The sequence below is a fragment of the Molossus molossus genome, unplaced genomic scaffold (genome assembly GCF_014108415.1).
Source record: "Molossus molossus isolate mMolMol1 unplaced genomic scaffold, mMolMol1.p scaffold_m16_p_10, whole genome shotgun sequence".
Classification (NCBI taxonomy): Eukaryota; Metazoa; Chordata; class Mammalia; order Chiroptera; family Molossidae; genus Molossus; species Molossus molossus.
This window is the reverse complement of record NW_023425345.1, coordinates 30,503,292-30,529,646: the sequence shown is the minus strand read 5'-3', so window position 1 is coordinate 30,529,646 and position 26,355 is coordinate 30,503,292. Positions and strand designations below refer to the sequence as shown.

The 26,355-nt window shown below is 37.7% G+C and overlaps 1 protein-coding gene across 10 annotated transcripts in view; it reads right to left on the bottom strand.

The window, feature by feature from the left end:
- The window catches only part of PLEKHA5 (pleckstrin homology domain containing A5), a 220,876-nt gene that overhangs the window by 66,470 nt on the left and 128,051 nt on the right, over nucleotides 1-26,355 (bottom strand). For 4 of the 10 annotated variants that reach the window (XM_036252694.1, XM_036252685.1, XM_036252686.1 and 1 more), the window contains exons 5-11: nucleotides 26,141-26,261; nucleotides 22,770-22,874; nucleotides 19,786-19,858; nucleotides 14,216-14,316; nucleotides 10,833-10,948; nucleotides 10,526-10,543; nucleotides 6,521-6,985 (exon numbers count right to left, since the gene is read on the bottom strand). In XM_036252694.1, coding sequence (XP_036108587.1) covers nucleotides 6,521-6,985; nucleotides 10,526-10,543; nucleotides 10,833-10,948; nucleotides 14,216-14,316; nucleotides 19,786-19,858; nucleotides 22,770-22,874; nucleotides 26,141-26,261 — 999 coding nt within the window. Of the gene's footprint in view, nucleotides 1-6,520; nucleotides 6,986-10,525; nucleotides 10,544-10,832; nucleotides 10,949-14,215; nucleotides 14,317-19,785; nucleotides 19,859-22,769; nucleotides 22,875-26,140; nucleotides 26,262-26,355 lie in introns of those variants that run through there. The other 6 variants (XM_036252684.1, XM_036252689.1, XR_004958362.1 and 3 more) reach the window with 5 other exon arrangements.

Here is a 26,355-nt window from a genome sequence, read left to right as displayed (position 1 = left end):
CTTTTGAGTATATAAAAATGTCCTCAGCCTGGCCAGTGTGGCTCAGTGGTTGAGCATTGACCCATGATGCATCAGGAGGTCGCCAGTTCAATTTCCGGTCAGGGCACATGCCTAGGTTGTGCGCCAAATCCCCAGTGGGGGGCATGCAGGAGGTGGCCAATAGATGTTCTCTCTCATCAATGTTTCTGTTTCTGTCTCTCTCTCTCTCCTTCTCTCTCTAAAATCAATAAAGAAAAACAAAACAAAATAGGTCTCCTGCTAATCTCATGCTAGGTCAGATCTATAATATAGAAAGAATTTTTAAAAGTCACTTAAAAATTATAAATAAAGTATCTGTTTCCCCATTATCTCTACAGGTAGGTATAAGGTATAATTTCTATTCAAATTCTAAATGCAAACATAATCTTTCAATATTTAGTAACAAAAACCACAATAAAATCTAGATTAAAAAGAACAATTTTAAAATTACAAGTATTTATTTTATGCCACATCTCCGCTGGCATAAATTTACACTCTAACATCAAACGTAATTCAAGGAACCAAATGTGGGCGACTTGAGACCCTACAAACTCAGGTTTCCTAACCTCCTCTTTCAATGTTACTTTTCTCCTATACTTTTCACCATTAAGTATATTTTGGAATTTTGCATGTATAATTGCACAATAATTTGCTGCCTCCTATTGGGTATTAACATGTTGGCTATACTAAGAATAACCTGGGAATCCTTGGCTGATAACCTGGCCGTCAGAGCTCTCCCATGACCCAAAGACCTGCTGCCAGTAACAACACATAAACACTCATGTATTATAGTAAAACCAACATTTCATTGTGATTAGGTATAAGGAATTGGGTGCAACTGAGCAATGGGGCATGGTAATAAAAATGCACACACAATCTGTGCCTACTGGGGCAGTAAAATTATGTCACTGTTCTACAAACCAGAGGAAGTTTCATGTGAAATATACCTATTTGTGGTTTAAAGCACCCACAGAAGGGATAAGGCTGTAAAAAACAACAATATAGTGGAAAAAGGATGAAGTAGGAAAAATCAATTGATCAAATATCAGGAGGTCTGCCCGGCCGGTGTGGCTCAGTGGTTGAACATCAACCCATGCACCAAGAGGTCGCTGGTTCAATTCCCGGTCAGGGCACATGACCAGGGTGTAGGCCAAATCCTCAGTGTATGTAGGAGGTGGCCAGTCAATGGTCTCTCTCATCAATATTTCTAGTTCTCTCTCCCTCTCCCTTCCTCTCTTTCTAAAATCAATTAGGAAAAATACCTCATTAAAAAATAAATAAATAAATAAATAAATAAAATCAATAAAGAAAAAAAAGTCAGGAGGACCAAGTTTTGTTTCTTGCTTTTCTAATAAGTACATTAGTGAATTGCTTACATCTTCTGGGACTCTTAAAGTTATTTATATATCTATCTATTATGTATATAGTATATATATATGTATGTAATAAATATATATAAGTGAGAGAGTTAGTTTGGGGTAGGGGCGGGGTGAAGAGGACAGGGCGGGAAAAGACCCAGAGATCACACTCATTTTGAAACCTGGGGTTAAGGAAAGAGTTAGTGGGCTGGCTAGAACTGGAGTGCAGGCTTCTTAATCAGAAATCTTTTCATTATGCCAGTGACTCCCTGACTTTTGGATTTAATGGTAAAGTAAAACAATCCTTCTATTTTTAAAATTTTGGCAAAAACGTGGAAATTGTTTAAAAAAAAAAACTTTTCTATCACAATGATTTAATTAAAAACGAGGACACCTAAAAACCAGGAAGGGCATAATCTAAAGTTCTTCATATGCTAACAAAATCTGGCCAACTGAAAATTTGGGGGATTTGATTTTCTCATCTAGAGGATTTCATCACCAAGTTATGTTACAACTCAAAAATACCATTTCTTATTCTGTATTCAAAATATTTCCAATTTTTCAATCTTTTCCCTAAATTAAATTTCCTTTATCATGCTAATTGTTCTTCAGCTTTCCAACATCTCTAATCAAAACATACTTGCTCAGCCCTGGCCGGTTTGGCTCAGCGGTTAGAGCGTCGGTCTGCGGTCCAGAGAGACCCGGGTTTGGTTCCCGCTAAGGGCACGTACTTTGGTTGCAGTTTGTCCCCGGCCCTGGTTGGTCGTGCGGGTGGCAACCAACTCAATGTGTCCCTTTCACGTCGATGTTTCTCTCCTCTCTCTCTTCCTCTCTCTCCCTCCCACTTTGTCTGAATAAAAAATGGAAAAATGTCGAGTGAGGATAAAAAAACAAAAAAACCAACATACTCACTCCAAACAAAGCCCTCTAGACAAGCAGCACCGCAGAGGCCAACCACCTGATGATGAGGGGCTGGAGCTCGCAACGCTCTGATAGAACCAGTACGAAAGTCCAGTTCTTTGCTGCTTGCCTTCCACAGATTTCCCATTTCCCCCTGCTTGGTCTCCCTCTCTGTGTCCCCATCTTCTCCGTTAACAGGAACGCCAGAAACTGTAAAAAGGCCAGAGTTGGCAACTTATGACGACCCGCTTTTAGGAAGCTTGTCAGCCAGGGGAAGTTGATTCCGTCCAAGAAATTCTGCTCTAGTATTAAGTAATTCACCCCAGCATACCTTGGTTTATTTGATCATTCATAAACCCAAGAAATAATACAGTGGCTTTGACATGCAAAAGGCTCTGAATGGGGCACTAAACAGAAGCATATACTGAAAATGTAAATTATATTAACTTTATATTAAGTTTGGAAATATATGAAAAGATCATTTGTAATCATAGATGGGGCCCCACATTGTCAATCTAAAACACACTAAAAACTACCTATAAACTAATGTGTAAATTCCAGTTCAGGAAATATAATCACACCAGACACCTCTGTCGGCTCTGAGTGTTCCTGACATGCGAGCTGCCCCGTTACAGAGATGTGTACTGACTTGAACACTACACCCACCTATGATCATTAACGCAGGCAGTTTTGTACTAAGCTTGACTAATTAATGACTACAAAGTTTAAAAGGCTCTTCTGCCATCTTTGGGATCACTTTTGGGGAATTTTAAAAAACTAGATTGTTTATCAAGTAAGTTTAACTTTATCCCATACACTTCCTAGCATTTTGAGACCTGCTTTTCAAAAAACTAGTTTCCTTCAGTGGTCTTCCCCAAAGAAATTCAAATTAAGGAAAAATGTGATTTACTTTTAAGTGAAAGCTTAAGAAATGAACACTGTAAGGTCCGCCATCAGGTTTAGTGCTCATTCCCCACAGCTGGCTGTCAAGCATGATGAAAACCAGCCCGTGATTCCGCCATGCAGAACAGTGGCTTAAGGCACCATGCATCTCAACAGCACCTGCCACTCACAAAGAAACTTTAAAGCTCTGGTCACAGGGGCAGGGATCTGCTATTTGACTACATACTAAACTTGTTATCTTTCTATCAGAACTTGAACAATAGCAAACCTTTCATAAAGTTTGACTAAATAAATTACATCTTGAATTGCCATTAGGCTTCTTTCCACCAATAAAAATTAAATTATTCCATTATAAAACATCACAACTATTGTTTTTTAGTATGAGGTTTATATAATAACATAGGTGTGATCTATCTCAATGATCCAAACTGGACAGTAGCCAGTGAACCAAAAGTTGGAAGAGCAACTCAGAAAAAAACAGCTCAAAATCACCCAAGACCAGCCTTCAGAGGACGCACTTTGCCTTTGAAGAAAAAAGTCACAAAAAGCCTTTATGAGCCCTGGCCGGTTTGGCTCAGCGGTTAGAGCGTCCGCCTGCGGTCCGGAGAGACTCGGGTTTGGTTCCCGCTAAGGGCACGTACCTTGGTTGCAGTTTGTCCCCGGCCCTGGTTGGTCGTGCGGGTGGCATCCACTCGATGTGTCCCTTTCACATCGATGTTTCCCTCCCTCTCTCTCTTCCTCTCTCTCCCTCCCACTCTATCTGTACAAAAAATGGAAAAAATGTCCTCGGGTGAGGATTAAAAAAAAAAAGCCTTTATGAATGTTAATTATACCCATTGAGGGATATAAAAGTGCTTGGAAACTAATCTTTATGGTCAACAACATCTAACTTTCAGATATTTGTTGAACCCTTTTAACTGTATGTTTTCATTCGCAAGAAAGTATGATTTTACTTGTAGAAAAGTGATTTCACTAAGCAGTGAGATATAATTTTCTGGGTGCAGAGTCTGCAAATCTTTTGGCTGGGATATTTTTATTATTATTTCCCTGAAAATGATTACTACCTTAGTAAGTATTTCCAAACATCCTTTCCTTCTTTTTAATTTTTCTTCACAGAATGACCTCTGGTTCCTCTTCTGTCTAATCAAATTTTACTCTTGAAATGGTAAATATTTCTGACAATTCTCCCTTGGGAAAGTTAGAAAGGTGAGCCCTGAGGGTGGAGAGGAAGAATATGGAAGTGAAGCACATGTCACAGGAGAATGTTTTTACAGCCTTGGTGGAGATTTCGAAAGCTGAAACCAAGCACACCCAGGCTTTGAGCTGCACTGCCGAGAAGAAGAGGGGCTTTGGTGACAACGGCGGACATCAGCCACGACAGGTGAACAAACTGTGCGCACTTTCCTACACACCTCGAGTGTTTCACTATTGAAATAACTTAACCTTCGTTTAACCAAAACACGAATGCCACTATTTTCTGGTTTTCTATTACTGAGAGGTAAGAGTTACAATAACTCTCCAGTTAACTTTTATGTACCTACACTAGTACATTAGAGTACTTTTTAAATTTTGCATCATCCAATCCCCACTAGTGACAGAACACTTTCTCTCATCCCAGAGGCACCTGCTTTTCCTCCACTTCCTCTGGCATTCATTTTCGTCTCCTTTGCAGTCCGCCCCCTACTCCTTTTTTCCCTCCTTAAATGTAAATAATCTTTCAGGTTTTCCCTTAGAATTTTTATTTCATCCACCCACTCGCTGAATGAATTGATCTACTCTCCTCGTTACCTTTCAGTAGTTTTGCTACAATGAGAACGCCGTGGCCTTATTCAAGTCCAGATCTCTCTTGGAGATCCAGACTACAAGCATCCCAAATTTAACCTGCCCAACTGTTCATTACCTTCTCTCTTCCCAAATCTTCTACCAAGTAAAAGGCACCAGATGACCCTTGGTGACCAAGCCCAAGAGCATAGCATCTTTCTTGATTTCGCCCAACTGCACAAACCAGACTCGAGTGAGACATGTATGCATCCAAGCACATTCGAGCACTCAACTAGATCTGAGTGATATCTTGAATACATTCTCTCCTCTCCTCATTTCACTTAATCCAACAGCTTTTGAACTTCCTCCAATTCATTCTCCAGATTGTGCAGCCAGAATAATCTTTCTGGAACACAAACCTGAATGCATCTATTCCTCATTTATTCTCTCTCCGGTCTTGTTTCTCCCCCAGGATCACAGCCATGCCGGATGTCCTTGGCCTCCTCTCCCTGACTGCTCTCTGGTCTGGAGTTCCACGCCACCCACACCAACACAAGCAAACACCCTTTCCATGCCAACTGTGTTCTCTTCCTCCAGAAAGGTTTTTGTGGACCTTGACATTGTGCTGATGTTCCCTGAAACATGTTCTTATAGCTTCCTGTTCTGCCTCCATTGTATTTGTTACAATATATAAACTGCACTTTTCAAAAAAAATATGAGTTGTGTTTTTATTATTTAAAATGTTTTTATTGATTTTTTTAGAGAGAGAAGAAGGGAGAGATAGAAACATCGATGTGTGAGAGAAACATTGATTGGCTGCCTCTGCACAACCCCCACCAGAGATGGAGCCCGCAGCTGGGGCATGTGCCCTCACCGGGAATTGAACCCAGACTTCTCAGTCCATGGGACGACGCTCAGTCCACTGAGCCACACCAGCTGGGCTGCACTTGTTTATCTAACTTTCTCCTCTCCTAGATAAGTACCTCTCGGAGAAATCTGGACTATACCTTTTCATTATTTTACTTTTTGGCCTCATGATTAGCACATAGTACTTAACAATAAATATATGAAAGAACAGGGTATGCATGAATGAATAAATGCTTAGGTGAATAAATATAATAGTCATGTGTATTATAAGAGTCAGGGAAGGGATGGAGAACTAGAGAGCATAAGCCTTTACTGTCTCCATTACTTGTCTCACACGAGATCTCTGCACAAGTTCCTAATGGAAGTGGTCAGACCAGGGAGGTGGGGGAAAGGTGTGGGGAGGAGGGATAGGTCTCGTCTCGCCCCCTTTCTCACCCAAACAAACATGATCTCTATTTGCAACCTAAGCCTTCTCTTGTGCTGGGCCAACGGAGAAGAACTCCTTGTCGTTATTAGTGAAGTTGGGTGACAACAATGGGAGAAAAAGAAAAACTGCTTATATTTGAATACTGTAAAAAAGATAGAGTAATGAAACTATGATATCTAAATCACAATTTACACTAATACTTTGAATGGGCATCTCAGAAAACAATCTCCACCAACACAGCATGAAAGAAACCTGGGTTTGTAACACGTAATAACAACACACTTACCCCCTAGCTTCTTCTTCATGACCCCTCCCCTTCTGGATTTTAATCCACTGTTCCAGCTGTTGCATTGAATTGGTTCTCTGTATGACTCGATCGGCCTCTGTGTGGAAGGGCCCTGCATTTGGGTGATTTCCCCCTCTAAGATCCGCCAGGCTAACGTTGACCGTTCTGTTCTCTGAACTACCCACATTGACGGGCCTGTAGTGCCCGGTCTGAGCTGGGCATGTTGACCCGTCATAGTCAGATGGCAGAGAATTCAACTTTACACTATTAATTTTTGTTAAAGGTCTTTCTTGACCATCCTTCTGAAATCCATATTTTTCAGCTTCCAAAGCTTTTTTTTCTTCATTTTTGCTTATTTCCTTGTTTTTCTGGTTATTCTGGACCTCTGGTTTAATTAGTACTCTATGGTTGGGAAAGTTATTGATTTCTTTAGTTGGTGCATTTTCAGATGTAATCTTGTCCACTCTGAAATCAGAAGGAAATGTTAGTAAATCAGATGAAGTAATGGACATATCTTTTCTGGGATTCAATCTATGAAAAATATAAAATTACCTTTTATTTTACAAAAAAACTGGAAGGGTCACAGAGAACAAGCCTACACAAACCCCCAGTGTTGTATGAAAAAGACATCCAGTGTATAAAGCACTGGAGAGTAAAAGTGAAGTGACGAGTGTCCCCACCATTAGAAATCTGGAGAGCAAGCCAGTAAGAATACCCTCACAGCGAAACCTCAGAATCCACACGGAAAGCACCGCAGCGTCAAGTCATTCGGAACAAACAGCGTGGCTTCCAGTCAGGAGGGTTCACTCCTCATGAGACAAACATGAGTCTGGTTTGTGGAAATGACGGCACCAGGAAATTATAGTCTGTTCTATTAAAGATCTGAACCACATGACTGTCCAAGTCTGTGCGTATTCAAGAGGACCCGAGTTTCAGTTAACAGCTTTTGGAGCCAGACAGCACACATTCAGCTTCCAGCCCTCCCTCTTACTAGCCACGTCTGTCTGTCTTTGGGCAAGGTGAAGACATTTACTGTGTCTCATTCTCCTTTTTGGTAAATGGGGATAAATCGTAGCACCAAGGTTACACGACGTTATGAGGACCAGATGAATAAATCTGTGGCTGCCACAGACTTGATTACCATCCTCACTCCATCTCATCAAGCAGCTGTGGATTCGAATCTGACATTCCCACGCCCGCCTCTCACCAGAAGAATGTGCTGCTCAACAGTGTGTGTCTGGACCACTGGAGAGTTGTACTGCTCACCATTCCAGTTGCTATATCTAGGCTCTTTCATGATAATTAGCTGCCCTGACCCCAATCACTTCCAGACTCTACAAGACCAAGCCGAGGTCTGAACCTGCGTGAAACTGCCAAGACCAAACCACCTGGGAAGCCGCATTTCAACATGTACAAACGCCCCTGTTGAATCCTCAGTGTGTTATTGCTGCCTGTTTCAATGATGTGCAGAAAATAATCCATAATATACAGCTACAGGTAGATAGTCTGGAATATCTTTAGCACACTCACCCTTGCTAAATTTGGAGGGGGGAGGACACGGGATTTTTAACATTGAATATCAAATATCTGAAAAGATTTTTTAAAACTCAGATTTTTAAAAATCTAGTCTATCAAAGGCTATATTTTAAAATAGAACTGCATGCCCTGGCTGGTTTGAATCAGCAGTTACAGCGTCTGCCCACAGACCAGAGTCGTGGGTTCATTTCTGGTCAAGGGCATGTACCTTGGTTGTGGTTTGGTCCCTGGCCCTGGTCGGGGTTGTGCGGGACGCAATCAGTCTATGTGTCTCTCTCAAATCGATCTTTCTCCCTCCCTCCCTCCCACTTTGTCTGAAGATAAATGGAAAAATATCCTTGGGTGAGGATTAAAGAGATAAATAAAATAGAACTGCATTGCCTTTTTTCTCTTTATTTTTTCCAAAAATTTATCATTTAATAAATGTAATAAATAAAGTCACATATGCTGATTTTTCTCTAAGTGGAAACTGATTAAAAAATGTATGCTGGTATAACATAAATAATGTAAAACTTGTGATCTAATTTTAACAAGTGACATTTAAGTTACTGTGAAAGAGACAGGAATATATAGAAAATGGAAATAATAGGCCGCGGAGATGGAAATTATTCAGAGAAAGTACATCATGCTTATATTGTTTTATGCCATCAATGATCTACATACTAGGGGACTATGTTATTATAGTCCACAGATTAAATATGTTATGAATTTAGAAGAACTAAACTATCTAGTTAAAAGCTAGATGTTTTATCTTTTAGGTGATATGCCTTAATAAATATCTATAAGTATTGTGGTCATAGAGGAAAGAGAACCCATTACCCTAAAACCAAACAAAGAATACTAATGGAATGAAATACGACAATAATTAGGTATCTTCAGTTTTAATAATCATTATCAACACGGCAGGTTAAAAATGTAACAGCTAACCTGGCCTGTGTAGCTCAGTGGATTGATTATTGTCTCCTGGACTAAGAGGTTCCAGTTCAATTCCCGGTCAAGGCACATGCCCGGGTTGTACGCTCGATCCCCAGTGGGGAGCGTGCAGGAGGCAGCCAATTGATGTTTCTCTCTTACACTGATGTTTCTAACTCTCTCTCCCTTCCTCTCTCTCTCTAAAAAAATCAATAAAAACATATTTTAAAAAATGTAACAGCTAGAAGTAAAATAAAAAGTAATTTCCACATATAATGGTGTCTGACACCAGGCTGGGAACACAGGTGGTATTCAATAATTCCTGGCTAACTGCACAACTGGCTAAAAACTGCTACGGGCACAAAATCAACTAATAGGTTGTGAGAAGTCAAATAAAAATATTGACTTCATCTCCATCACCCTAAATTATCAGTAATTAGTAGTTTTTAGAGTGGAAAGTACCAGAAAAGAAAAGTTAGTTAAAATTCTGAGATAAGTACAACATACCATACTGAAATTACCAGGAAATCAAATATCTTAATTACCATATTGATTTCTGTATTCTAAATAATTCCCTAACAATTTAACTTTGAAGTTAAAATTATTTTAAGATTTTCAATTGGTTCTTTTCATCTACATTATTTTCTCTAGCAGTCAGTGCTAACCACCTGTTTGTTATGTCCATTAAGGTCATTTTAACAAATGGAATTCCTTTGATTAGCTCTCAACCTAGAATATGCATATGGTAGAAGTGGTTTTTCTTAAAACTATCTGTCCTGGAGTTCAATCTCGGGCCTTCCTTTTTTTCTCTCCATACTTTCCCATGGTTCAACTACTAGTGATTGGTTAAGTTGCTTTGGACTTGACATTTAAAAAAAAAAACTATAGCATCCAATTAAGTCTTTTACCCAGTAAGTCATAAGACTTTATATGCATACTAAAAGAAAGACTAAAGATTTACATTATAACAATCCTCTTTCTTCCTGAGAAGAAAAATAAATCAAAATAGCAAGTTATAGCATTTTCCTTATAAGATGTGCTCAATTATTGCTGACTGAAAAAAAATTAACTTCAAATTACTAGAACTATAAAAAATATTTCTGAAGCATGTTATTCAGCTACAGTATTTGCATAGTTTAAGAAACACTAGTTCTTAATGTAGTTTAAAATTTAAAATGATCCATGTTTAAGCAGGGAAAAAAATTACAGATAAATGTTGACAATATATATTTTTATTATCAAAGAATCTAAGTACTGAAGTTTCAAAGGAAAAAGGGTAGAATTAATCAAGAAGTAGACATATTCAGAAATAATCTAAATGCTTGATGAACTCTTTTCTGAACACATCCATCATAAAACAATCAACCAACCAGGAAATCCTGAAAATCAAAACTCATCACAAAATATTATTTCAATTTATTAAACTTTAAAAACATAAAACATAATTTAAAAAATACAATGAAATTAACTTCATGAATATAAATTCTCTTCTGAGATTTAGGACCTTAAAAAACACTCTTTTGTGTAGTTTTAAGTAACAATGAAAAGTGTACTTACCGGAAATTAAAGGTAATTCTGTAAGAAGAAAGAACATTCAGTTTGAATGTTAGAATTCTGGATTCACCTCAGTGCACTGATAGGTGAAAATGAACAGAGGAAAGGTGGATAAAAGTGCAGGTGGTATCTCATACTAGCTAAGGTGCATTAGTTTTATATAGAACATGAATTAATCCTCGCTTTCTGAGAAAGAAATGGTTTCATACCATGACTACTAAAATGATATGTACTATGATAATGATGTATTTACAAGGCATGAAATAAAATGTAAGTGGAAACCACCATTATTTTCCCTACAAGCCTTTACCTTTTCACAGGTTCTGTCTGTACCAGGGCAGCATCTAACATGGCTTTCATCCACAGCTCCATCTCCTTTCCTGTGTCAGTGCAGAAATAGTAGGTCCGCATGTTTGGATGGGCTGCCTGATTGAAAACGACACGATCACTTTAAATAGGAATGTGAGATCTGTAAAAGAAAAAAACGTATTAAGTGGCTCTGTGCATAGATCACTACTGTGAAATTACAAAAGAGAAGACTTGTCTTATCTACAGATATAGAAATAAATTACTTAAGAAAAATATAATTCTATCTCGAAAATGTATAAATATCAATTTTTTTCTTCCCACCTTTTTGATTTTCCTTTTAAATTAAAAAAAAAAAAAGTGAATGGGAAGGAAAGAAGGTGAGAAATGAATCACTTAGTTGTGCCTGTTCCATGTACAATACCCAGCAATCTCCATTCACTGTCACTCATACCATTTTATTCAAGAATGCTCCAAAGCAACCAGCAACAAAAGTAATCAAAATGTACATGTCATAGTATTTCCCCTTGTTAGTCACTCCTTTAGTCCTCAAAAGCTGGCCAGGCTGGTGTGGCTCAGTGGTTGAGTGTCTACCCATGCACCAAAAGGTCACTGGTTCGATACCCAGTCAGGGCACATGCCTGGGTTGTGGGCCTGATCCCCAGTGGGGGGCATGCAGGAGGCGGCCAATCAATGTTCTCTCTCATTGATGTTTCCATCTTTCTCTGCCTCTCCCTTCCTCTCTCTCTAAAATCAATTAAAAAAAAAAAAATCTGGTGCTTTTAAAGCACTGGTCTAATTCTTACAGACATCTATATACAAACATAGCAGATGTATAAATGATCCAAAATGGTATCTCCCTGCCCTGGCTGGTTTGGCTCAGCGGTTAGAGCGTTGGCCTGCAGTCCAGAGAGACCCGGGTTCGGTTCCTACTAAGGGCACGTGCCTCAGTTGCAGTTTGTCCCTGGCCCTGGTTGGGTTGTGTGGGTGGCAACCACTCGATGAGTCCCTTTCACATCGATGTTTTTCTCTCTCTCTCTCTCCCCCCATCACACTCTAATCTGAACAAAATATCGAAAAAAATGTCCTCGGGTGAGGATAAAAAAAACAAAAAACAAAAAAAACCACACCAAAAAAACCACAAAATGGTATCTCCCTTAAACTTTTACTGTCAAGTTTCAAAGTTGAAATATAACTATTTTGGGTTTGAGGAAGAAGGCCCTACGTAAGCGGTAAGTAGTTTTTTCATTTGAAAATGCCCATGACCGTTTCCTACTAGACACTGCACAGCAAGGAAAAATAAACACAGTCTACCCAGCACACGATGAGGTAAAGGGAAGAGTACTAAGTATGTAGTTAGTCTGCTAAACATGCAAAGACGAGAGAAATAAATCTGGAGCCACATATTTTATTCCAGTATCTTGACTGTTTTTATCAACGATGTCCTTTAGCTTCTTCAAAAATCGCTTTCAGAAAAAATCAGAATATAAATAAATTCAATAAACAGAGATCAAAATAACCAAATAACCATGTAAAAGATAAAAAACTATCTACAGAAATAACTCAAAAGCTATATGTTGTTAAAATAAGTAAAACCACCACAAAGTGTACCTGGACTGAGTGGGGTTTTGGAGAAATAAATAAAGATCACTGTTCATATGTGTGATCAATGGCTGGTTTTAAGAAGATCCCGTTGTAGCCCTGACTCAGACACTGACAACCCCCACTCATCTTGCCACCTGCCAAACAGTAATGTTTACTACATGATGGCAAAGTTCCCTACCTAGCTTTACGTTCCCACTGCGCTCAACAACTGTCTATGAAGTTCCACTTACCATGGTCATAAGCAGTAGCATCAGCGTCAACACACTTAGTAGTAAGAGAGGCTCATAAATTCAGAGGAAACATCGCAGAAGAGAGAATTTGAAACAGAAATTACTACCATTGTTACAAATAAAATAAAATTTAAATTAAACCAAATAACTACAGAGAAAATACATCTAACAGTTGCTTTTACTGCTATTTTAACAATGCAGTATTCTTTAAGAGTCTAAGAACCCAACAAAATGTCCTACGAATAGTACAAATTCAACAAACCTTTGTCAAATTAATGAGCTATCAAAAAAATTTTAACCCATGGCCAATTAACAGTGTCAGTATCACACAGGTCTATATGTATACTTTATAAAGTTATTATTCTCAGTTATCAGTATTAAATTTTGTTATTAAAATATTTAATTGTCTCTCCGGTAACACCACTAATGAAATTTATTGCAATATGAAGAGGTTCCCTCATAGTCACAAGTCTTCGCTCAGATTTTACCTTCTCTTTGAAACCATCCATCATCCCTACCACCCTGGTACCTTTCCTGCTCTTTCTTCTCCCTGGCTAACAATGTAACATTAATTAACAAAAGTTGTAAATCAGTCAGCCTTGAGTGTTCTTTAAAAGTGAATGCAAAGTTACAAAATAGTCACTGAGATGTCAAGTAAAACACAGGGAATATAGTCAATAGTGTTGACACAGCTATGTGTGGTACCAGTGGGGTGCTGGAGATATCAGGGGGAGCACTATGTAAAGTGTCTGATGGTCTGACCCCTAAGCTGTACACCTGAAACCAATATAAAATGAAACTGAAAGTGAACTGTAAAAAGAAAAGTGGACATAAGTTAAAAATTAAGTCAATCCTATAATGGGATGAACAATTTCATTGTTAAATAACAGCATGTTACCCTTATTTCCACTCCATTTCTCTTTAAATGAAAAGTTTATAATAAACGCTTTAGAGTTCATTTAAAACTAACTTAAAAAATAGGCGATTGCTGATATTTATTGTCACCATATCACAAAGAATGTAGCATGGTTTTTTAAAACAAAAAATAGCCAACTTAGCATTAATGTGGGCTCTTACTTGAGGGTGTCCACAAATCAGAGTATCAGAGATGGGTGGGTACTGTCAGTCAAGAGATGGGGAGGGGTGTTCAGGTCTGCTTGATTTAATAAAAAGTTTAAAAAAACAGTTGTCTCTTATGGTACTTTCCCCTCAAATTTATTATGAAAAAATTAAAATCTACAATAACCTTTAAAAAGGTATTAAAATGATCACCAGGACACCTATAGCATTAGTTACCAATTATTGTATTTTTACACATTTGCTTTATCTGGAACCATTAGAAAGTATACACATAAAGACAACTGGCCCCTAAACTGAGCACACGCTTCCTCATTAAAGGGGCATTCTCCTCCTCAATCACATGACTGTTTTTATTAAACATAAAAATGACTGTAACCAAAACATCTTTTTGTAATAATCTATGGGTCAATATCCACTTTTTAATCAATACAAGATTCAAACAAAGAATTAAAAAGTATAACTATTTCCTTACCTTAAAAGCATATTTGCGATTAATGTGATCCTCAGAGGTAAGCATAGCTATCTGAAAACTAGGTAACAGTATGCTTCCCAAGATACCCTCTTCTTTCTCATCTAAGAAATAATTGAATATCTAGTTAGAATTTTAAATGTCCTTATGAAGCAGAATACATTTTCTCAAAATTTATTTTGACCAAACTATAAGGTTCTTATATAGAAATGAACTGTATTCATGTATTGTTTAGATTAGTTCTTTATAAGGTGTTATATAAGTTCTGTTATACAGAACTTTACAAAATTATTCTACCCACAATTTTTTGAGGATTAAAACGTGCAACACTTTTGAGCCTAGGCAAATGCATGGCTCTCCTGCTAACATCCTTCAGTTTCGGCTCAAATGACTCACCAAGAAGGCCTTCCTTTACCCTGTTTTAAGCTGCTTCTGTCCCAAACCGTCCCAGAGCCCACTCCTCCTTCTAGAACTTTACTCCCCCCACTCTCAATACCTCTGACATGCTATATGTTTTATTTATTTATTTATTTTTTTATCCTCACCCAAGGACATTTTTCCATTTTTTGTTCAGGTAGAGTGGGAGGGAGAGAGAGGAACAGAGAGAGAGAGAGAAACATCGATGTGAAAGGAACACATCGAGTGTCAGCCACCCACACAACCGACCAGGGCCGGGGACAAACTGCAACCGAGGTACTCGCCCTTAGCGGGAACCGAACCCGGGTCTCTCAGGACCGCAGGCCGACGCTCTAACCACTGAGCCAAACCGGCCAGGGCTTAGTTAGTTATTTATCACGTTCTCTTCCTTCTTGAATGTAAACTCCCTGAGTAGTAGATGTTCAGAAGTGTCTGGATAAATGAATATATATGAAAATATATATTTTAAACTATACTATAAAAATTCTATGCTTTTTGGAACATATAACCTTGAAGACTGGCTCTTACCAGTCATTCCAATACATAATAAAGTTATGGGAATAAATTACAGGCCTATAAGGCAAGTACATAAAATAAACAGGAAAATGACAAAACATTAATCTTGGCATAGTACAGATTCACATTATTAACTTTCTGCTTGCGGGCAGACATGTTTATAAAATTCGAGCTATATAGTTCATTCTTAGAGACCCGTAAGACAAGTTAATAAAGCTATGCATTAGGCTGATGAGCTCATCAATGAGAAAAACCATAAGAAATAATTTTTTAAATTTTGCTCACCATGTTTTTTTATTACCATAAACTTAACAAAAGATTTTTGCCCTCATTTCTAGAATATATATGGTAAACTTCCAAAACAAAAATGTTGCGTTAGATAGATGTTATTTCTATAGCTTTTCTCACAAAAATGGAACAAAATTTTGCTTTTACTATACTGTGCTTATTCAGGTGTAGTTCACAAACATAAAAAAGAATGAACAAAAGTGCAGATTTAGTCTAAAAGGTAATGAAAAAAAAGGTACAAAGCAGTCATCAATTACAGTGAATATGACAATTTAAAAGAATGACTCACATTCTAACTTTAAATCCAATTTTGTTTATATAAAACATATAATCAGAAAGAGCTCATGAAGTCATCTTTAGTAAAGCTTCATTATCAAATAATACATTCTTCTTTGTCACATAATTGGGAAAACTGACTTTCCTAACATTACTCCAGAATATGCAGAGGTGGTCAAGCAGAGGTGACCCCACTGTGTGATCTTAGATTCTTCCCCAGCCGGACACTAAATAGCTGTGAGTCTCAGGCAGGTTATTGCTGATTGTATCTCAGTTTCATCAACCATTTGAGGAAAACAAAACTTAACCTCAAAAAATTGTCATGAGGGTTAAATCAGTTGACATAAACTCAATAATGCACTGCACTCATATCAAGTGTTCAACCAATACTGATATTATTATATAAAATTAAAGACACTGCATATAAAACCTTCATCTTCTGTCAAATGACCATCCTAAGAGTTCTTTATTAGATTCTTCAAATGTTCCTAATCGGGGCATTCTTCTGTTTGGTTCTCTACCAAGTCTGACCTAAATACCTGTCTTACTTTCCATCACCCAGAGGACATCATACACTGGCAGTGAAGGGCAGGTAGTGAACAATGTTCACAGAATGAATGAACTCTGTGGGGCTCAGCAGGGCCTGTTCCCGTTTTAGACTGCATGACAGCCCAACTTCTCCCTCTGCCCCATCCGTCTTCCTTCCCTTCCTTGCTACAGGGAGTAGCCCCAAGAATGCACTCCAATAAGCCTCTAGCATATTAATATCCATCACAGAGCTTGCTTCCTAGGGAACACAACCTGAGAAGGAACCATAGTATCTTATCATGTTATTAGACTCAAGTGACATTTTAGATACCCCATTTCTATTTCAGCTTTAAAGATGGAGAACAAGACAAGGAATACACACAAACATAGACTGAAATATCATCACTAATTATTCCTCACCTAGAACATTCCAATACTTTGTTAACTGGCCTAGGCTTCTAATTTAAGTGCTAGGGTGATTTTGCTAAAGTGTACACTCCATCCTATTACTATTTTTGCATTCATATGGAGTTTAAACTCATTAGGATGGCAAACAAATGCCTTTTATGCCTTGATCTACTTTTTAGCCTTTACTCCCTGTGAGGTCTTTGGACATATATTTTATTCCAGCAATAGAAGCCCTATGTGGGATTTTACAAATATGCCATGCTCACTCATGCGATGGCCTTTGCCTAAATTCCCCTTCTTTCCTAATCCCTTCTTTGTATAGGTCTGTTCAACACTTGTTCAACATAACTGAGCACGTTGACATTCTTTCTCAGACTCCTTCAGCTAATCAGTGAGTTACACACAGAGAGGTTTTATATGTTCACTTCTGCACCCTACTGCCTAATAAGACATCTGACGCATCAAAAGAGCTCACTGCTAGCTACCACCTTAGTCCAGACCGTCATTATTTCTACACAATACTTCCTATCAGTCTCTGTGCCTCCTTACTTCCCCTTTATAATTCAATCTCCAAGAGCAGCTTGAATCACTCTTATTCTTAAAAATATCCAATTGTTTCCTTATAGCTTTTACAGTAGAATCAAACTCAAACAGAGCCCTACACTGGTGTGGTCTCAATTCCTCCCATCCACCTCCTTCCCTACTGCCAGCCCCTCAGGCCGGCACACTGGTTTCTTTCTGCCTCTCCAACACTCCAAACTCTTCCTTCCCTTGGCAAGGGGTGGGGAACCTTTTTTCTGCCAAGGGCCATTTGGATATTTTTAACATAATTTGCAGGCCATATAAAATGATCAACTTAAAAATTAGCCTGCTATATTTGGTCAGGTGTGTGATATTAGCTGGTATTGATTCAGAGGGCCTTATACAGCCCGTTGGCCAGATGTTCCCCACCCCTGTGAGCCTTTGCATTATTGCTCCTCCTGGCTAGAATACTGTGCTCACTCTAGCTCCTCCTTGTAATCTAGACCCTGCAATTTAAAATATCTGCTCATGCTGCCCAGCTGGTATGGCTCAGTGGTTGAGTGTCGACCCATACACCAAGAGGTCACTGGTTCGATTCCCGATCAGGGCACAAGCCCAGGTTGTGGGCCAAATCCCCAGTGGGAGACATGCAAGAGGTGGCCAATCGATGCTCTCTCTCATCGATATTTCTATGTCTCTCTTCCTCTGTGTCTAAAATCAATAAAGGAAAAAAATCTGCTCATGCAGGCCACCGAGCCCTGGCCGGTGTGGCTCAGCAGTTAAGAGTGTCGACCTATGTACCAAAGAGCTGTGAGTTCAATTTTTGCTCAAGGGCATGTACTTGGGTTACAGGTTCAATTCCCAGCCCTGGTCAGGGTGCATGCGGGAGGCAACCAATCGATGTGTCTCTCTCCCATCAATGTTCTCCCTTCTCTCCCCCACCCTACCCTCTCTTTCATTTACTCTCTCTTAAAAAAAAATTTTACATGAGAAATAGTAACAAACATTTTCTTATTCTCATTTAAAGTTCTGAACAGTCTATAAATATACTGAAAAAGAGAAGAAAGTACAAATTATAAGCTTAGGCATAATGCCTGAGTTACAACCTGACTTTCCTGGAAAAGTGGGAAGAACTGTAGAGCATGCTTGGCACTTAACTGAGGGTAATACCACAACTGCAGCCTGAACTATCTCTACAACAAAATGAAACTAGAGGTTTAGTTAATTCTGACTCAGCAGTACTAACCAGTTTTCGGGGGGGGGGGGGGGATAAATATACGTCTGGTAATTTCAAATTTTGAAGGTTAATATGTTTTATTATTGCTTTGAGAGATGACTACAGAATTTTGCCACATTTTTTTCTTTTTTTGTATAATCACAAGGCTAATTTGTGAACTGCTGACTGGTTCTAAAATCCTATTACATCTTGTCATATATTTATCTAGAACAGTTATAAATTATTAATTACATGTTGACAATCTAATTCTGTTGTGACTGTTTCCAAACTGACTTTAAAGTGAGGAAGATGTGATTGTCTAGATTCATGATTTTATCGCTGAAGCAGATATCTATGGCATGCACAACCATGTACACCTTTCTTTGTTAGGTACCAACTTTGTAGTATCTAACAGATCCATAGAGCACATGAACGTTGACTTAAAACTATTAACAACTTACTAACCAGAAAACATTAAAAAAAAAAAAGAGAGAGAGTTTATGATATCCGCATAGGATAAATGAAGACTGCTACTCCATACCTAAGCTAATACCTTTATTTCCTCTCCAACAACACTGATAGCCTGGCATGTATCCTTTCTACAAGTTTCTCCATGTTTCAGGGAGTTCTTGCTTGTTTTAAAAAGGGGGCAGGGCACTAGGGGATCATAATAAATACATTTCTCTATACTTTTTTTATTTGCCAATACATCATCATAGTCATCCTTGATATTCCAAAATCCTTTGCCGGGGAGAACTGGGTGTTTGGTGGACCTACAGGTAGATCTGATAAAGCTGATGTAAAAGAATCTCATAAAATTAATGATTTTTATCTATTAGGCACTATATTCAAGGATAATATGATAGAGCGAAGATTCATATGTTCTTTAGACAAAACATCAGATGAGCACAATCAGATGGCAGAGACTGAACCAAAACTCAGACAACTCTGTGTGAAGTACTACAGCATATTGTCTTCTGTCCTACCCCATTACTCAGCATTACATGTCAATGAAAAAAAGACTTTCTTGATACTGTTGGTTGATATAAAATAACAAAAAAACTGCAATGTTTTTGTCTTTTTTTTGAAATCTTCACCCGAGGACATTTTTCCATTTATCTTCAGATGGGGGGGGGGGCAGAGACAGAGAGAGAGAGACATCGATGTGAGAGAGATACATGACTTGACCAGGGCTGGGACCAAACTGCAACCGAGGTACATGCCCTTGACTGGAGTTGAACCCGTGACTCTTTGGTCTGAGGGCCGGTGCTCTAACTGCTGGGCCAAACTGGCCAGGGCTGTAATGTTTTTCTTAAAAATAAACAAACAACTATCTCATATTTAACATACATTCAATTGCAATGATGAAATAACATGCTAAGACAGTTTATGGCAAACTCACCTCTATAATAAAAGAGACAAAGGTCAGAAAGCACGAACCAGCGTTTCTTCCACAGCTTCATGCCCGTACTGTCCTGCATTGAATCAGCATAATAAAGAGTTTTCTTAATTTCAGGAAATTAAAACTCATTTCTGGTGCATTTATTTAAATATGCTTTAAAAGCGAGGTGTGCTTGATATATGCCACACAGAAATCTAACTAAAAGGCCAACAAAAATCGGGGGTAGTTTTCTAGGGACGTGCATCATGTGAAGGTGCCCCAGAGTACACTGGCCCTGAAGAGCAGTACTGCCACGAGAAAGGAAGACTGCTGAGGCCATCTGATCCGGCTTCACGTTTCCAAGCAATGTGAAAGTCACCCTTCCGAGCACGCGTCCGTGAGCGTGAGGGTAATGTAACCGTGAAGCAGGGCATGCGTTCTGGTAAATCAGATTTAATAACTATGTTAATCCTCAACAAAAAGAAAAATACGTGCATTGAAATCATTCCAAAGGTAATGTGATTTAAAATGACTGTGCTCAAGGAACCGTCGCATATAAAAACATTCCATAAACATATTTTTCTTCTTACATACACAGTTTGCGTTATGTGCACCCTGCAGAAAACAGTGCCTATTTGGCAGCTCATTCTAAGTAATTTAGTTCATAAAAATACCAAGCTCGAACAAAATTGCAATTTTAATAAAACTTATCTTCCCACATGTCCCACATGCAATAAAGTAAAACTGCAAGAGACTATGAAACATAGACACCAAAAAAACGAAAGGAAAAAAAAAGAGGCCAGTTTTGATGTGTATCTGTCAATACTTCTTCATTTATTTCTAGTTCTGACCAGTATCTAATAATGACTTTGAATGAAAAAAATTATATGGATGAAAATCTCTTGAAGGAACAGATTTGTCCTTAAAACTGACAGCTACACCAAAGGACAAAAAATATATATATTAAATGGTATATGGTATTTTCAAAATTTCCTAACTGTTCTCTTTTTTTAGTACAGAAAAGTTTTAAAAGTTTAGATGTTTCAGCAGCTCTGCAAACAAATATTCTGTGTAAGTCACACAGCTATTACAAAATAAACCTTCATGAAAAAGAAATTGGTTGGCAACATTTTTGTAATACTAAATTAATCAAGGGATTGAGAAATAAGAACAAGAATCATTTTCTTTATTTATTTTTAATCCTCACCCAAGGATACTTTTTTCCCCATTTATCTTCAGATAGAGTGGGAGGGAGCGAACGAGGGAGGGAGGGAGAGAGAGAGAGAGAGAAATATTGATGAGAGACACATCAACCAGTTGGTTGCCTCCCGCACGAACCCAAGGGCCAGAGACTGAACCACAACCAAGGTACGTGCCCTTGACCGGAATCTAACCTGTGACTCTTTGGGCCATGGGCCGATGTTCCAGCTGAGCCAAACCAGCCAGGCAGAATAAGAATCATTTAAATAAGGAGTTCCACAGCCTCTTTTAGGTCAATTTTGCACTGAGCTATGTGTACATAATGTGGTCTTACTAAAGACTAGTTAAAAAAATCTTTTAGCTTAGATAAGTTCAAATACCAGATGGTTGAAATGTAAAATGTAGTGAATGATCTTTAAATAAAAATGAAAACCTGAACCCATGTTACATACCCAATCAATTATGTGAGAAATTGCCAAAACTAATCTGCTTGAATAATTGGGGATTCTTTGGATTTTAAGATGGTCCTCTTCCAATACATTAGTTTAGCTGCCACCTAACTTTCAGAGGGAACAATGTCTAATGAATGCTTTATATAAAATTCATTATTAATATTAATTAATATAATGATTAGGTCACCTGAAAGCAATTAGCAATATTTGAGAGAATATGCACCACTAATTAACGACCATTTAACTTGTTCTTTATCATCTGTATACATGTAGAATCAGAGAGAGAGAGAACAAAAAAAGATAAAGGCCTTAAATGCTAAATAGATCACCATCTTAGTTATCTGGTGGTCACTTATCTGAAACCCAGCTGCAAACCAGAAATTAAAAAAGAAACAGCAATTTATAAGCAAACAAAATAGATGTCATAGAGCCCAAAGTACATGCATCCTTACTAATCCCAAAAGTAATGACAAAGTTCCAAAAAAGCTTAGTTATCAAGTTTCAATAGAACAAGACACCCCAATTTATCAGGGTGTCTGAGAGTGAACCATATTTGGGAAAACAGGAAAAGAACAAAACAAAGCAAAAAACCCATAGCATTAAGAAAGTTGTCTTGAGAGCATAGAAGCAAAAATCTGAAGAAAAAAAAATCAGAAAAAAATCTTAAATTATGACCAGATTTCTCTACAAATAAAAGTATATAGTTGTAGCACTGGCTGGTTTGGCTCGGCGGTAAGGACATCAGCTCTGCGGACCGAAGGGTCTTGAGTTTGATTCTGGTCAAGGGCATGTACCTGGGTTGCAGGTTCCATCCCCAGCCCCGGTGGGGTTTGTGCGGGAGGCAACCAATTAATGTGTCTATTTTACATCAATGTTTCTCTCCCTCTCTCTCCCACTCTCTCTAAAAATCAATGGAAAAATATCCTTGAGTGAGGATTATCAACAACAAAAAAACAGCAACCAAAAAAACCCAACAAAAATAAAGTATATATAATTGTATATTTCTCTAATTATTTTATATGAATAAAAAATGAACAATTTTGCTGTTTTTTCCCATTTAAAAAATATTTCTGCGTGCATAATTTTAGCATGTTATTCCTAACATTTCATACAGCACATATGTAACTTCAGATCTAAAACTACCTGTAACAAGCACAGTCTCTGTTCTTAGTTAACAGTCATTACCTTTCCTTTCTTCATTGTTCCCCATTTTTAGTGGTAATAAGTGAAGGAATCTGGATGACTACTCTACAGCTCCTTCTCCGTTTTACATAACTGACTTAGGAACATTCGGCTGAAAAAGTCCCTTTTGATTCTGCCCTTTTTTCACATCAAACAGGAGAAAAGAAATACCTGTTTATAAAGCCAACCGCGTCTGACCACAGGTGCATTAGGATTCCTTTTAATCGAATTTGATCTCTTTCCAAAATTATGCACTTTTTTCGAAGCCCGTGAAGTCTACATAGAAAAAAGCACAATGTGGTATTAATGACTAGATATCTGAGTTTATTTTTCATCGTCATAATTTTTAATCTCTTTTCAGATTCTTCTGAAACTTGAAGGATTTAAATCTTTTCAGATGAATTATTGCAATTCTGCTTTGGCTGGCTTAGTTCTTTCAAGTGTAACAATTCTGCACAAAGACTTCTCTCCCCAGGATATTACAAAAGGATCACAGGTTTTTTACAATCTCTCCTTTAGAAGATGGATATACAATTTTAAAAAAGGCACCAGGTGTGGCAGTTTTGTCCTACCTGCTATACAAATCAAATGAACCTTGAATAAAAATTATTACAAACTCCTTAAGAATAAACCAAAAGACAGAACTTGATGCTTTATATCTGCACTTAATAGTGCTGTTTCAATTAAAGAAAGTTAGCGGCAAGTCACAAGAGAAATACTCAAATATAATATATAAACAAACATATCACATCAAGTCAAAACAAAGACTGGAAGGATCTGCTTAATGTCATGGACAACAATGAACTTGAATGATATCAGGCAGATGGTGTTTACAAGTACACATAAGGATATACAAACTTTTAAGATACTGCTATGTTTAGCATAAAGATTTATTTTGGTAGGAACCAATGAATATAAAAACAAAGAAGCTGAATTTTAATTTCTGTATGAAAATAAGTAATATCAAGTCATCTCTTATTTTTCAACTTAGAATCTTTGGAAATCTAGCTTATTTCATTAGAATTTTTTGTTTTACCTAAAGCATGGGTTTTCTTTCTGGATATATTTTAATTTACTTTTAATGCTTAAACACAATATAAAAATCAAACGTACAAAAAGATATACAAGCACCAATCTACTTCTCTCTCACCCCAGGGTACCAACAGCCAAACAACCCCTATGCACAACCCTGTAAGACAACCAATTATCACTGTGTGTGTCTATCCATCTCAAGTAATTGTTTTTATAATTACAGAATATCTTTTTTTTCCTCTCCCTCAAATGACTTCATATATAACACCTATTCTTCTGTTCCACTATTTCTTGGATTTCACTACCTAAAAAGAATGGCTACTTACATTTTTGTCTGTGCTATACAACTTTTTTTCCCTTACTTTTTTGTAGCAACAAAAAATTACTTTGATTTCAGACAGAGAGGAAGGGAGAGACACATCGATTGGTTGCCTCCTGCACGACCCCAACCAGGGCCAGGAATCGAACCTGCAACCCAGATACCTGCCTTTGAATGGGAATTGAACCCTTGACCCTTTGGTCCTTGGGCCAATGCTCTAACTGCTGAGCCAAACCAGTCAGGGGACTGCATAACTTCTTAATCTTTGTAAATCAGATGAGTGAAAATGGTGTTCTTTTCTGTCTTTAACTAATATTGTTCATATTATGAAGGGATTTGAGCACCTTCTCCACATTATTTTTAGAAAAAATTCTGTTTTTTTTACCCTGAAAAGTGATTGTACATGTTTTCCCACTTAAAAACTGTGTTTTTAAGCCCCTTTCTTATTGATCATAGCAATTCTTTAATTATAAAGGAATTACTGTTATATGAATTGCAGATATATGCAGGTATGATAATTTTCGTTGAATCTCTCAATTTGACTTCTGCGTTTTTTATCATATTTAGAAAGCCCATTTACATTCTAAGTTTCCTCCCTCCCTTCCTTCCCTCCTTCCTTCCATTACAGGCATCCCCCATTTCCCCTCCCCTTTGCCTCCCTCTACCTGCCCCTGCCCCTGCCCCTGCCAGGGCTTCACCGCATTACTGTCTGTGTCCGTGGGCTACTCATATATATTGTTTAGTGGCTCTCTTCCAGTCCACTCCCCCTCCTCCCCTCTGAGATCTGTCAGTCTGTTCCATTTATTCAGGCTTCTGGTCCTATGTTGTTCCTCAGTTTGTATGCTCTTTAGATTCCACATATAAGTGACATTATGTGATATTTGTCTTTCTCTGACTGAATTATTAGCATAATAAAAACAGGCAAAGGACATGAATAGACACTTCTACAAAGAGGACATACAGATGCCAGACAGACATATGAAAAAATGCTCAAGGTCACTAATCATTGGAGAGATGTAAATAAAAACGACAATGAGATATCACCTCACACAGGTCAGAATGGCAAGTATCAATAAATTAACAAACAAGTGCTGGGAGGCTGTGGAGAAAAGGGCACCTAGGGCACTGCTGGTGGGAATGCAGACTGGTCCAGCCACTAGTGAGAAACAGGATGGAGTTTCCTCAAAAAGTTAAAAATGGAATTATCGATTTTTATTTTTTCATTTATTTTCTTTTTAAAAATAGGTTTTTATTGATTTTTTTAGAGAGAGAGGAAGGGAGAGAGATAGGAACATCAATCAGCTGCTTCCTGCACACCCTCTTCTGAGGATTGAGCCCACAGCCTGGGCATGTGCCCTGCCTGGGAATCAAACTGAGAGCTCTCAGTCCATGGGACAATGGGACAACGCTCAATCCACTGAGCCACACCAGCCTGGCTCTTTATCATAACTTGATTATTTCGCTATCCATTTAGGAAAAGAGCAGTAACTTGATGTCTATTATTTACTTATTCAATTTTTCCAGGAGTTTGAAGAAATTGTCATATTAAAATTCTAAATTTAAAGTAACGTTATGTTTTAAAATACAAGAAATAATAACTACAAGTTTTAAAGTAGACATACAACTCTATGATCACAGATTAAACAATCAATCAACACCGTCATTTCTGATTGTAAAGAAACACCACCCACTTCTATTTCCATATGGCTATGGCACTTTTCATGTAATAGATTCTAAATACTTCGTGGTCATCAAGCACACCGGTATAGTTTCCTTTTAGTAGTGAGAGATTTTCCATGTATTTTTAAAGAGTGTAACTGCTCACTCCAGGCATGCTTAATAAATAGAAAACAGAATTTCTGGGCCATTAGATTAATCTTCACCTTTAAAACTAAAATTGATTCAATAAACTGTCATTCTTTCACACAAACATCCATTACATTTGTAAAATTGTTCAAAATCTGAACTCTATAATATTTCTTGAATGTACATCACTGAATTATTAAAATATCTTATTACTTTATATTCCAAGACATTGCTTATGCCAATTACCTCGAATGTAATTAGGTTCATGTAAAAATAAAAATGAAATGATTATTCTATAATTCTAAAATCTACTGAGAGTCATAAGAAGATACTGATTATCAATTATACCAGCTATCAATAATTAACAGTAAGCAAAATAACTTACTCTGCCTACAGGGCTCATTGGATGTACTGCGTAATCTGAAGTCATGTTATAGTTCGAAGCTTCATTTATCATACTTATAGATCGTTCCTTCTTTTCTTCAGATGTCATAGTTGGAACAGTCCTGAAAATATATGTCAGAATGCTAGAAATTGCTGTATATGTACACTACTTTACGATAAAGCTTCCCTCAAGTTAACAATGTGGGTGTCCTACTT